General features: G+C 38.8%; 1 protein-coding gene across 1 annotated transcript in view; it reads right to left on the bottom strand.

Annotated features, from left to right (window-relative positions):
- Window positions 1-208: 208 nt before the first annotated feature.
- Window positions 209-14,752, bottom strand: part of CUNH1orf87 (chromosome unknown C1orf87 homolog) — a 71,209-nt gene continuing 56,665 nt past the window's right edge. Inside the window, exons 9-11 of the mRNA XM_056122301.1 lie at window positions 10,360-10,439; window positions 5,975-6,179; window positions 209-369 (exon numbers count right to left, since the gene is read on the bottom strand). Of these exons, the coding sequence (XP_055978276.1) occupies window positions 209-369; window positions 5,975-6,179; window positions 10,360-10,439 (446 nt within the window). The remainder of the gene's footprint in view (window positions 370-5,974; window positions 6,180-10,359; window positions 10,440-14,752) is intronic.

The following is a 14,752-nucleotide window of genomic DNA, read 5'->3' as shown; positions in this document are numbered from 1 at the left end:
GAGGAGGCCTGGTTTTCTCAGATCATTTGGAATGGTTTCTGAATGAGCATCCTCGCCAGAAACAAGCCCCAGTCCAAAGTGTCTGCAGTAGCTGCCTAGGCCTTCACGCTGACAGTGCCTCCACCCCGTACTTGGGCTGCGGAGTACCACGTGTCTGGGTGAAAAGGGAGATAAAGGAAACATCTGTTCTCACAATATGGGTTTGTTATCATAGCTCCTTTAAGTACCGAAGCGCTGGCTCCAAAAGCATATTTTCCCCCTCACGGAATCTGCGCAAGGCCTGGTCGATTTTCCGAGGGCTCAGGGACAGGTTGTAAATGAGATTGTAGTTGTGAATGAGACGTTTGGCTCGTTCCCTCTCCAGGACTCCTGCGATTGGGTGGGTGGGTGGGAGGTTTTTAAGAGAATGTCGGGGGGGGGGAGAGAAAAAAAAACTGTATTAGCTTAAATGACTTTGAACTGAACATAACATCTTAGTATTTGGAAAGTTAAAGCTTCTTAAAAGATCAGGTGGTACCTTAAGGTAGTTACTATCCTGGATGTGCATTGTAGATGCCAGGAGAAATTTGGGAGTGATTTGGGGGAAACAAAGAGGGCCCAATAAAACCCATAGATAAATTCTAAAACAATTTAAGCTTGTTCTCTGTAGTCATAAAATTTAAAGGCCAATTTTTGAAACAGGTGGGGTGCCTGCTCAAAACAATTCCCAATTGTTCTGGTTTATTTTTCATCTGATTGAAGTATCCAAACATGCTCCAAACAGGCAGGGTTTAAGTAGCTCATTTTTATGCACTTCTGGAAATGTAATTATTGTGTTTCCCACCAGTTTACAGAGTGATCAGAGGTAAATTATCTAATATTCTGTACTCGGAGTCGAAATTTGCAATAAAGAGGACCTGAAATATTTTCTGTTACCCAAATGGTATATATGCCAACTCTCCTATGCACTCCCTCCTTATGGCAGGTGGAAGAGAAGAATTTAATGGTGGAACACAACATTAGTAAAGATGAGTACCTCATCCATAAGCCCCTAATTGTGAGCTTACATATGTCAGACATTGTAGTTAGGGTTCTAGAGGATTTGGAGGAGTGATCTGTCACTTTAAGAAGGTCTAGGAGGAGCTATCTTGCAATATAAAAGAATGGTAGGGTGCCGGTCTTGCTAGTGGCTTGCCAGTGTAATTGAGCACCTCTGTGTGTGGTCCCACACCATTCCTGGCCCAGAAAAGAACGTTCTGGACTGGTTGTGGGTAACAAGGTGCAGAACAATGACTGGAGTGCAACTATAATAACAAGAATGACAGAGACCTGTAAATAAAATTGATTATGTCTTAGGTGCCCCTCCAAACAGTTTATCAATATTGTTATCTATTGCTTAAAACAACCCCCATTGTGTAGGGAGAAATGGAGGTTAAAGATGGCAAGAATTTACCCACTTAGCTATAGCACTACATTATACAATGAGGGGGAGAAATGGTCTCAAGTAGGGCTCATTTTATTTCCTAAAGATGTTCCCTTGAATCGTAATGGTCCACATCATCAGTTTTCAAAATAGAAGCTATGCGTTCCCCCTGTCCTCCATATTCCAATGAGTCCACAGGTAAAATCTATGTTAGTTGGGGGCACAGCACAAGTCAAGGGGAGCCAACTAGTATGATGGGGATCAGAGGAAGAAAAACAAGATTAGAAGGAGGTCTGAAAAAAGTTTAAGGATGTGGTCTACATTACAGAAATCAATGAAAAGCTTTTAAATTTTATTTACATCAGTTATACCATAAATTTTAACACTCTTTTACCTTCCTAAGCTAAAAGAAAACAAAGTTTAAATAAGCAAACAAACCATCACAAAGAAGTACATTAATAGATGCTTTTCTTCTGGTATTTCGTGATATAATGTGAAGTGTAGGTTGGTATGGTGGGAAGTTAATAGAACTGGTTTTGAATTATGCTCTGTTTTCTACTGGCTGTTACTCTATCACTATAAGCATGGATTTTCTCCTCTGTAAACAAGAACACTAATTCAAAAAGCATGTGTTTGATGTGAGGGATTAGTAATGCAATGTATGGTGAAGTTCAGAACTCATGCAAAGAATGTCCTTACTGCCTTCTGTCTCTTTGAACTCTAAATATTTTCTCTCAAGCCGTCCTCACTGGGAAGATTCCAAATCTACCATTTAACTAAACATTTATCTCAAGCACCCTTCTTTCTTTAGAAATCATGACCGGTTATTCATAGTCATTCCTTATTTTGTCTCCTCGTGGATATTTTCTTGACAAGCCCCATTAGAGAATAAGCACAGAGTAGGTTCCCAGAAACACTAATTTGATGATGGATGGTCGGCTTTCACCCTGGATGAAGAACACCCTGGCCTACATATTCCCTAGCACATAATAAAGAATAGTGATTCATCGGTGGGCAAAATAGGTATCATCTGCTCAGTGTCTTGAATGGGACAGTGGTGGTCTGCTAAATATTGTGGTTAATAAACAACCCCAGTGACCTCAGTTAATCCCCTTTCCTCATTAATGAGAGTTGTGGATGTTCCCAGATCTGGATGACACATTCCTTGGCCGTTAAGGAACTAATGAATTTCATAGAAACAGAGAAAACAAGCATAAATAGTGAAGAGGCCATGAGAAAGACCTTTCAGTTCGGCAGGAATCTGCCTCCAAAGTCAACAAAGCTCCAGTTTTCCTCAGATCAGTTCAGAAGTTATGAGATGATCCAGTTCCAGTCTTTGAGGAGTCTCTTAGCAACTAAGTTTATGATCCATCATCATCATCACAATGAAGTATTTGTTTCTTTGGAAATGTCTTGTCTCTCCTACTCAATTACTGACTTGGGTTGTGTTTATAAGACCATAACCACTTCGAACATCTTGGTATAAATCCCTATCTCACGACGACTGCAGTAGCCTTTGATCTTTTCTCTAAGATTTTCCCTCATTTGTTTCCTTTATGTTCTCCTCCAGTGACCCTTGGGTGAATCTGAGGTAAAGAATGAAGCCTCTTTTGGGTCCTCAAGTTTCACACATGGGCCTTAACTCTCATGTTCAAACCAACCTACCTTTCCAGCTTCTTTCTCCCTTTCTTCCCCATGACACACATTTTTATCTTTGAATCTTTCCCCTTCTAAGATGTTTCAAATTTGAGATGCTTTAATTATTCAGTCTACTTTTCCTCAAATCTCAGATTAAACTTCTTTCATCATAGAATCCTCTCCTAGTATCCCAATTCACTTTTGATAACAAGCCTCTTTTCATTTCTTCTTCCTTACTTTAGCATCCTTTAACTCTTACTGTGTTTTTAATTATCCCATATTAGTGTCATCTTGATATTCATTTTTTAGCGGTTACTGAAAATAGTTATCAAAGCTTGCTGAGGCCAGTGAACATGCCTCTTCTTTTCTGATTTATGTTCAGCCTTTCAGACAGTATGGAGGAAAAAAAATCAGCTTGATGGGTTTTTCATAATAATTACCCCCTTTCTTTAGTATTGTCACTGCCCTCCCGTTGTTCATTGATTTGCTCGAGTGGGCCAGTAACGTCTCCATTGTGAGAATTTGTTGTTTCTGTGTTTGGCATATCGGTTATGTCAAGGGTAGCTTGCTAGGCTTTGCTGTGCGGGCGAGATACTCTCGGTAGCTTACTGGGCTCTCCGAGGGGGGCAAAGGAACCGAACTCTGGTCGGCCATGTTGGCTGCATGCAAGGCAAATGCCCTACCAGCTGTGCTATCGCTCCAGCCCTAGTTATTAGAAATCTTTAGATATTATAATATTTATATTTGATGTTCTCTAGAAAATCTTTGAAAATTCATAACAAAACAAATAAAATTATACAGAAAATTAAAATTCAATTATTTCTGTCGTAAATGATTACTCTTTTTAAGCTATTATTATTATGGGGGCCACAGCCCTCAGTGTTCAGGGAACTGTGTGATACCAGGCATAAACCCCAGATTGCTGGAATATAAAGTATGCACTCTGTCACTTCGACCACATCCCATAGTCCACACTATTTTCTAATATCTTTATTGAGAGAAAATTGACAAAGAAGGTTTAATATACCATCAACATTAAGGCATACCATTTAATGATTCAATGAATATATATTGAAAATTGTTTGCCAAAATAAGCCCAGTTAACACATCCCTTACTTCACACAATTTCCATTTTGTTGTTATTATGATGAAGACATGAAAGCTCTATATTTATAGCAACTTTGAGTTATATAAAAGGATTGCCAAATGGAATCTTCCTGTTGTATGTTAAATCCTCAGAACTTATTTTTCTTATAAAGTGTTTATACTTTGATTAATATGTCTCCACTTCTCCTAACAATCACCATTCTGTAATTTGTGTCTATGCTTTCAGTTTCCATATATTATACATTAACTGCATTAATCTCAGTATGTGATTAGATGCAGCACTTTCAGTGCATATGCTTTGAATCTGCTCCTTCTTCCCCACACCCCAGGTCTCTAACTCAGATCTGGATTTCATTCTCTTATTCGGATTTTACAATAGCTGTTCCTGCTTTTAATTTATCCTTCCTTCAGCACACAGTCATTAAGGACCACTCTGCTACTTAGAAACTCTTGATGCTACTGCTACTCGCCATCTTTGAATTAAGTTCAAATTTCCTGGTCAGACCAGGATTCTCTAAATCTATCATTAACATAACATATTGTAAAGTATGGTACCTAAATAAAAATGGGGCAAAAAGGAGCTTTTCTAGATATGTTTGCATCCTATATTTATGCCTTTATCATTTAATATTCATTTAATAGCCACGAAAGTCTCTCTAAATCAACCCTCTTGAATTGAGTTTTATACATAACACTGGACTTGGTTAACTTGTATTTCTAATTATATTTCTCCATAAAGGGTTTCCTATATCATTCCTTTTAATACAAACTGTGCTTTCATTTTTTTGGTGCCACGCTCATTTTTTAGGGTTTATTCCTGTTTCTGTGCTCACAAGTCACTCCTAGCCAATACTCTGGGGACCACATGTGTTGCTAGGGATAAAAACAGGTCAGATGCACGCAAGGCTAGTGCTTTTCCACTGCACTATCTTTCTTTCACTCTATACCTAATATTTAATGATCCTTTCACATTTATAAAACCTTTCCTAATCACTCCTTAATTAGGAATTTGTCTTTAATTCTCCTGAATGCCTACATAGTACACTCTACCAGTAGTTATCACCTTTCATTTGGGGTTTTGTAACTAATGTTCACTCACTGACTCCGAAAAAGTTGTTGGGCAGAAGTGTGCAAAGTGTTAGGGATAAAAAGAAATATAGTCTGCTACAAAAGAGTAATTATCCCCCCAGTTGAAAAAAGGGCAGTACGTCAAATATGATTTTGAGCGCTAAAGCCTTGATAAGGTTAGCCATGGACAATTTCAGAAAATAAGGACTATGGTTACAAACAAAAATTTTTTTGGCCATAACTAATCAGATGGACAAGATTTGGAAGTAAAGAGGTGGGGATAGTAGAAGAAGAGCAAACAGTTCAGTAGAAGGGCACAGATTAGGAAAAGCATCACTATAGGGGCAAGGAAGGTGCACTGCAGAGAACAAACTCTTCTTTAGAAGTGTAGGACATCCTGAGAGAACGTGAAGGAGAAAAGGCTGCATGGATGAACAGGAACTTGCTTTTGTCTTTCCAGAGTGTCTGGAAGTCAGTCTGCTAACTCCCATAATAGATAAATTAGGAATTACAAGACTGTGTTGTGGGTTAGACACTGGAGGTGGAGTGGAGGAAGATTGAAGTCACAAAAAAACTGTAAAAAATATTGTGGGGAACATATATGAATACTCTTTGCACCTCATGATTGTACTCAATGCAGAATGAGGCACATGGTTTATTTACAGATTGAATGTCTTAAAAGGTGCTTGCAAGGAGGTGTCAACTTTCAGATTAGAACATAAGTGAAAAGATCTCCCCGTATTAAGCTTTGTACTTTACCTGTGTTACTCAGATCACACAGGTAGAGGGCATTTTCTAGCTTCCTGAACCTGTCCATCCAAGTCTCACTTTCTTCAGACGCCTTCATTACTGGACTCACAAGAGGTTGGGAAACTGGTCTGATCTTCAAAGAGTTCAGGCGATCTACGGCCAATGAAGTCTCAACAGGAGGGTTTTCCAGCTGTTGTTGCTCTTCTGGCGTTTTCTACAAAAACAATATAAGCATCTTACTGGCAAGGTATTCACCACTCAGAGATTCACTGGTCTATTGGCCAAAGGACAAGGCCACACAACATGCAAGATTTATTAAAGCTCTGGTTTTGTAAAGCTGAGAGTATGAGTTTCAAATGCTTAGTGCCATAGACCCATATCTGCCAAGTCTTGTTGGATATAAACTATTATGTTGAATTATTCTTTAAGAAAAGGGTAAAGTCCTGATTTTTGTTTAGTTTGAATTTCTGATTTGTCACTGGTTTTTGTAACTGCTGGAGATTTTCCATGATGTTCTACTCTGTTTTTTGTTAGTAGGATCCAGAGAGTGTAGGCTTGAGGCAATGGTTATAATTTTGTGGTGGAAAAACATCTGGATCATGAGTGTGAAGTTCATGACAAAGAGTGACTAAAAGAATAGTGATATCATCTTTACTTCAGGGGCTGATTCCAGGTAAGACAAAGCACCTCTGGTTGAGTCTGTTATATTCATTTAACCAATGATACTGAAGTCTTGTGAGTGGAAGTAATTTACTAAGATCACGTAGAGGAGGAATGGAGGGGACAAAACTGAAACCAAAGGGTACTGGTTATTTATAACTCATATTAGTATCTTTATCCCATGTCCAGTAAAGGTAAAGGCCCTCCCGTTGATCGTCGATTTGCTCGAGCGGGCCCAGTAACGTCTCCATTGGAGACTTTGTTGTTACTGTGTCTGGCATATCGAATACTCTCGGTAGCTTGCCGGGCTCTCCGAGAGGGGCGGAGGAATCGAACTCGGGTCGGCCATGTTGGCCGCTTGTAAGGCGAACGCCCTACCCGCTGTGCTATCGCTCCAGCCCAAAATAAAAATTTATCTTTTGAGACCTCCCTCCCATTGATTCCTGACCAATGGCGTGGGTCTGAGGATATTATGTGTTGCAGGGGATTCTGCAGGCCAGGCTGGCAGTAGTCGGGATCCCCCAGGACTGTTCCCTGAGCTGCTCAGGGGGACATGTGGTGGTGGGACTGAATCTAGGTTGGCTGCACGCAAGGCATGCACCTTAACCCCTGTACCATCTCTTGAACTACTAAAGATATTTGTTTATAAATCAGCAAATAATTCCTGCCATGCCACATATGTCAGAAATGATGAGAGTCCATTAAGTAAGCTATCTATCTCCACTTTTTCTCCTGCAGGAGGAAGTTCTCTTCCTTCTGGTCCATTTGGCTATAGAAAGAACAATGTTTCTTTCTACACAAGAGTGTAGTACTGGGCATCTTGAGTCAAAGTGAACCAATAAACAAACACACTGCCCAAGAATTTTAGACAAAAATACAGATGAGTTGAGGTCACTCTGAGTGATCCTGTAGAAGCTGGAATTCCATTAGTTTATCTTTGTATATCAGAAATAAGAGAAAGGTAGTCTGAGAAGGAGAAGGGGGATTCAGAGAGAAAGAGAGAGGAAGAGAGAAATAGTGACAGAGATAAAGATGCAGAGGCTGATTGATGCATATACACAGAGAATATAAAGCTGATAGAAAATACCAAAGAGAAGAGAAAATGTGCTAAAGAAGTCTTGATAATGTTGAAATCTGCTGAAATCCCTGGCTTAAATTCATTGCTACATTATGGTTCTTACACAGCACCGCATAATGTTTTATCCTTCTAACAAACTGGTAGAATTGGTTTTGTTAGTGGTAAGGTAAAGGTAAAGGCCCTCCCGTTGATCGTCGATTTGCTCGAGCGGGCCCAGTAACGTCTCCATTGGAGACTTTGTTGTTACTGTGTCTGGCATATCGAATACTCTCGGTAGCTTTAATGCATCACAAAATTATGCCTCTAACTTTTGTTCCTCAACTTCCAGACACCCAAATTTCTCTAATTTTTCACTTTTGTCTCAAAAATTTTTTACATATGATCTTTGAAACTTCCAGAGCTCTAAAGAATAATAATTTCATATTACTATTGCAATTGGGGAGCGTGGAGAATTTTTTTGTTTTGTACTAATAGAATTTGAGGCTATTTGAAACATTTACATTTACATGGGTGACCAGTAAATTTTAAGAGATTAATATAAAAGAAATTTACTTTAATAAGCTCAATGTGAGGAAAAGCTAAAAGTTTTCATTAAGTTTAGAGCAATGATTTGATTATTTCTTAGAACTCTGGGTCACATTAGAAATTAGTCAAAAGTTTTAGATAATAAGTAGATGCGCATTTACAAATATTTTAGTAGGTTATTTTAGAGAGTTCAAAAGCTGTCCTTGGATTTGAGAAGTCAATTTCAAATGATTTAAATTTTTTTTCCCGGAAAGAGTTTTAATGTAAGACTTCAATAGTCTCTTTGATCATTGAAGGAAAGGAAAATTTGTACTGATGTGAATTATGATCAAGTAAATAAGTAAATAAGCCAATCAGTTAGTAACTGACTAACATAACCTCCAGTGTTTTGGTTCCATCATATCCAGATAAGGTTCAAATATCTTGTTTGGCACATAAGACCACTTAAGTTCTTGTTCTTGAATTATCTTCTTTCCACCGTGGTGTGTGTGTATGTGTGTGTGTGTGTGTGTGTGTGTGTGTGTGTACACATGTATTATTCCAATTATAAAAGTGGATGTATGTCATGTTTTCTTACTTACACAACATGCTATTATTTCTATTGTAAAACCCTTCCTGCCAGTTATGGCTTGAATAGCTGGGTTCAAACTCATCCTTCAAGATCCAACTTGTCTATCTTATTTCGGGGATGCCTTCCCCTAGAGAAGAAATAATGTGTGGTTCTTGTGCACTTATCCATAGATATTTTAATAGTAAGGCTAGTCTCTTGCCTCTACCACAGATCTGGAGATTTGGCCTGTGCAATCATCCTTTTTGTATCCCCCAGGTGTGCTGAGAGTGTGACATACAGGAGGTTGTAAGACATGCTTACTAGGTAAACAGTGAATGAATAAATAATTTTCCCTGGGACAACCGAAAATTTGCTTTTCCAATTCTTTACCTTAATGCTCATTTCTAAAAAGTGGGACAATGAATGCTGCTTCTATACAGGAATGTGAGAGGGAAAAAATCAATTATTCCAGAAATACAGTAAAATTCTCATACAGGAGGCAAAATAAAAGAGCAAAGTATATTTTTTTATAATCTTATTCACAACAGACTTAACACTCAAGGAGAAAAGCATTTGCTGTTGTTTCTTGCATGGCAAGAGGCTTGCCAAAATGGATACTATTTTCTAAAATATTTCAAAGTGTGAAGTGCATGAGGAGGCCTCCCGTCATTTAAAGATGAATTATGTACTAATCCGAGCATTGAAAAAAACAACAACAACAGAAAAACTCAGGCTGTTTTTCAATTCTGTCTGCATCTTCTCCTGGCTAAGTTCTGGGAATATTAAAGTGAATTTTAACTGTATGCCAGATTTTTTTTTTTTAAATCTAAGAGCTATTCCATTTTAAAATGATATGTCTTCAGTAAAGGTCACCCTCCATTTTTGGAAAATGGACTTAAAATGCTAAAAGGAGTCTCATAACTAAACTTTGTTTTGCTGGCAGTTGGTAGACTGGTCACAGGCTTTGGGAGAAGCTTTTTTATTTTTTTTTTATTTTTTATTTTTTGCAGGGACTTAGTAAAACTCAGGAGCTATTTTGGGCTCTGTACTCAGTAGTGACCCCTGGCGGTGCTTAGCGGACTAACTTGTTCTATCTCTCTGGACCCTGGGAGCGGTTTCAAAACAAGCTGTAAGTCTAATTTCTTGGAATAGGTGGCATGCCCATTGACCTGTCATGAGAACAGGTATCTGCATGCAAATCAGCTTGGGCAGGAACCAACTAATACTAGTGGTGCTGTTCTGCCTCTTAGGACAATATCCAAGTCAGAAACAGTCTGACACTGAGGTATTGAGTTAAAAACAAAATCCTCCAAAGTAGGGCAACTGAGGATGGAGGAGGGGGGCTGGAGTGATAGTATAGGGGGTAGGGTATTTGCCTTGCATGAGGCTGACCCGCGTTTGATTCCCAACCTCCTATATGGTCCCCCAAGCACCGCCAGGAGTAATTCTTGAGTGCAGAACCAGGAGTAACCCCTGAGCATTGTCAGACATGACTCAAAAAAGCAAAAGGAAAAAAATGGAGATGGAGAATTGGTTTCAATGGTGAAGTTTTTCTCAAGCCTTACTAAAGAGCATACTGACCAAAGTCTCAGAGTTGCTTTGAGACATTTCACGTTCTTCAGGTGGCATAGCAGTAGCAGAAGTTCCCTTGTCTTTTTTTCCTGAACAAGAAAGAAAAAAATGAAGGACTTAGTTTTGTCTTTCAAATTTAAACTCATACAGATATACACACAAGCGCAAGAAACCCTGGCGTTCTGCGCCTTGGCAGATACTGTGTCAGGGAACATGAACCTATTCATGCATCCTGGATCAGCACGACTTGCTTTCTTCCTTAACGGAATTCAGGAAGGGGCAGTAGATGCTAAATAATTACCCCAAGTAATTATTTCATTGAAAATTACCTTACAGAGCACTGAGAAAAAAATATGACAGTATTTAAACTGGTTTTCAAGGTAGAGGTGAGAGTGGTAAATTATTAGTAAAGATTTTTTAGATGAAGTAACACTTAATTTGATAATATGAAGTGTTTTGTGGCAGAGGGGATTGTGAGGGTTTGGTTGGGCACAGAATTTCAGATAAGCAGTGAAATTCACAGGCAGCCAGCCTTGAATTGGAACTTTTCCACTTTGAAGAGCAGGATGTGGTCTCTTCCTGTGCTTTATCTCTTTCTACATATGTGTGCACCGAAGAGAATGGGGGGAGGAAGGAGAACCCATTAACTTCTCACTCCCTTGCTTCTTTAAGCGGTGAGAGAGCCTGGGTGGCAAGAAGTTGGAACAACGTCTATCATCTTAGAATTCTGCTACCCGGAAGCCCTCATGAGTAGAAGAAATGAACTGGGTATCATTCATTATTCATTTATGACTCACTCTTCATTCATTCAGCAAGTTCTTTAAATCACAGAAACTTAATGATGTATTTTACAAGTTCACACAATGACATGACCACACAGCACAGATTACTGGGAGATTCCCATTTCAATATTTAGCGAATGATTCAAACATACAATTAACAAATGCATGATGTTTCCGAGTTGGAGTTTACTATTTTTGATAAAAAGATTCCATCAGTAGGTGCTAAAAAGAAGGTGGAAGATAAATGTATTACACAGTGGTGGAGAGTAGAGAGTCTGAAGCCAGATGCCTTGGGTTTGAGTATTCACTCCATTGTCTTTCATTTGCTTGACCTGACAGATTGCTCTTTCTCTTTGTGGTTTAACTTTCCTTTCTGTGATATGGGGACAATCACTTTTATAGGTAATTTTGAGGATTAATTGTACTAAAAAATAGAAAGCCAATAAATACTGGCAGCCCAGCAAGCTCTCAAAAATTAATTAATAATAAGCTATCTTATGAATGCTTATATAAATGCATTCTTATCCAAGAGTAAAGGCCTTTTTTTTCTTTTTAATATTTATGAATGTAATGAATCTTTTGTCTTTTTTTTTCATGGGGAAAACAATGTGATGTTCATAGTCTTCTCTGGTCCTCTGCACTCAGCATTGGAATCAAGATTCCACTCATACTTATTGATTTAGTGAGTGACCAATGGGCCTTAACTTGGAACTCCCTTTTCTTGCCCTTGGAGAAATACTTCTCTGCATTTCTTTATCTTCCAAAATCAAATTCAGATGAGATCTTCTATAAAATAAAATAGATGCTCAGTGAGGATCATAATAGCAGCCAGATTAGCAGTCCTTTCCAGGAAGCTCTGGTTTCATTCCATATAAACTTAGGTTGTCATGGAAACTCATCATAACCTACTAACACCGGCCCATGCTTATTTCACCCCATATGTGAAAAAAAAACTTTCTGTTTACTGCAGGTAAAAAAAAAGTTCAAATTACTGCAAACCATCAGGATGAATTTTAAAGGGAATCTAAAAGCAGCATAGAGAGTAAGACATACATTGATGTCAGAGCTAAATGTTGATCCTGAATCTCTCTTCCTTTCACAAGTTGCCAAGTTTTGGATCCTAATTTTATCAGCTATGAGAAGAGGAGGATATCAGTGATTAGTAGTAAAGTGGCTGTTTAAAAATATACCCACATAGAATTAAATTGGGAAGATAATTCAAGACATTATTTTTTAATTGCATTATTCTTATCTAATTACATTGAAATTAAATTGATAGACGTAAAAGAACAAAGTAGTTCTAAAACATATTCAGTTCTTTGGGAACAAATTATGCAAGTGTGTTTATGTTAAAGGAGAAACACTCTGCTTTCACAGTGAAATATAATTCTTCTGTTGTTGTTGGTTTGCTTATTTGTTTGTTTGGGTTATTTTTGAGTGAGACCTGGACATGCAGTGCTGGGAATTGAACCTGGGACGCACACATGCAAAGCCTGTGTTCCTATCCTTTGAGCTATCTACCCAACCCCTGAAATATAATTCTTTTTGTTGTTATTTTTGGTGGACTGGAGCAATAGTACAGCAGGTAGGGCATTTGCTTTGCATATTGCCAACCTGGCCAACCCGGCCGACCCAGGTTTGATTCCTCTGCCCCTCTTGGAGAGTCCCGCAAGCTATGGAGAGTATCTCACCCTCAGGCAAAGCCTGGCAAGCTACCCGTGACGTATTTGATATGCCAAACACAGTGACAACAAGTTTCACGATGGAGACGTTACTGGGTCCGCTCGAGCAAATCGATGAACGATGGGAGGACAGTGCTACAATGCTATTCTTGTTATATGATTGGAAGCAAATTCGGTTCCCCCAGAGAAGAGATGCTAGCCTGAATTCACTGCAGTTCTGTGGGCAGCATTTTCACAAGCAAGATCTGCGTTAGGATGAGATCTAGAACTTGAATGCTTCTCAGGTCTGTCTGTCCTTGCTGTCTGTACTTCTACAAGTTCAATTAGGAGAAAAGAATACCAATTCTCTTGGATTCTTTAAGGCATCCCTTTCTCTTTTCTAATACCTGGAAGAATATAAAAAGTAATGGCTTGCCCATGCAACCATGCAAAAACTGTTCGAAAAACCCCAGGCAGAGCATTTTTTTTTTCTTTCTAACACAGCAGGAAGGATAAATAATAACCATCTGTCTAGTCTGCCAGTTCAGGATTTGTATTGGCAGAAACAAGCCAAGCCCGGTCCCTGAGATTTCCAGGTGTTGGAAGGCCAGATTTTACACGTTTTCCAGTGGACTCTTATAGTTACAACGCCAGCCAGTCTTCCCCTACCCCCACTAATGACTTGAAGTGGTGGCCATTCAGCACGGTGGGTTAAAGCTCCCACCAGGTGGGAGTCTTAAACATTCCCCACTCTTAGATGTCACAGCAGACCCATTAAATCAGAAGCTCTAGGGATGAGACTCCAGCTCAGAATTCCTTAGGAAATTCTTTAGAAGTACTGAGGCTTCTCAAAGGAATCTAGGACAAGAAATTTAAATAAGTGATTGGTTTCTTTGGACCTAATAAATGAAGCTTTTGTGAGGAAGCTAATATTTGTCAAACACACATACACAAGCACAGAAATGTGCACATGCATACACACACATGCATGTGTGAAAGATATATATATATCAGACATCTTTCACACTTTTAAAAAACCATAATCTACACAACAATCCCTTGAAGTAGAAATTATCTGCATTTTTTTCTATGAGGAAACTGAGGCAATGAAAATGTTCAGTTAACTGCTAAGAGAAAAGAGATGGGATTAGTGCTGACATTCTATCTCTTTTATTCATTCCACAAACACTTGATCGCTAAGTTCTGTTTTGGGCACTCTGATAAACAATGAAGAAATCAGAATCTTCTCATAAAAATGGATATTCCAATGCAAAGGCAATCAAATAAATGCATAAAATAAAGCCAAATAGTAATAAGAGATAGTGCTATCCCTGAAAATCAATTATAGGGCAGAAAGCAATGACAGTTGCTATTTAAGTCAACGAATTATCAAAACACTCCGAAAAGTGAGTCCTGAGTTAATAAACAAAGGAGAAAGTCTTCAAATAAATATCTAGAGGAAAGAGCATTTCAAGCAAAAGATCTCAAGGACAAAGGCCGTGGAGAGCTGTGTTGGGTCCATTCAAGCAAGAAATGAGAGCCTTACTGATGCATGATGAAAAGGAAGAAGTGGGTTAAGTGTTCACAGAGTAGAAATGCTTCATGGATAATGCTTCATGACCGGAGACAGTCTTTTTCCCATAGGATTCCCACACTCATTCCCTCTCCGGTGATTACTGCTATTATAGATTTCTAGTGATAACAACTTCTTTTCTTTGTGAGGACTAGTTCTATCCCCATCCCCGTGCTATGGTATGGTAGGACTGACAATCTAGAGTCCCGCCTCTGAGATTATTTACTGCCTAAAGACTGTGATGTATCTCAATCACAGTCTTGGTTCAATGAGGGACAGAAAACTCAATCTGGGCCTCCGAGACAAGAGGAGAAACTTCTGCACTCTCTTGGCTAGTAAATCTTATGCTTTCTTGGCAGGCCCTATCAAAAGGGAATACTGAGACG

The sequence above is a fragment of the Sorex fumeus genome, unplaced genomic scaffold (genome assembly GCF_029834395.1).
Source record: "Sorex fumeus unplaced genomic scaffold, SorFum_2.1 ptg000045l, whole genome shotgun sequence".
In the NCBI taxonomy this organism is placed as follows: Eukaryota; Metazoa; Chordata; class Mammalia; order Eulipotyphla; family Soricidae; genus Sorex; species Sorex fumeus.
Note: the sequence above shows the minus strand (reverse complement) of the source record. Positions and strands in the feature narration are given on the sequence as shown.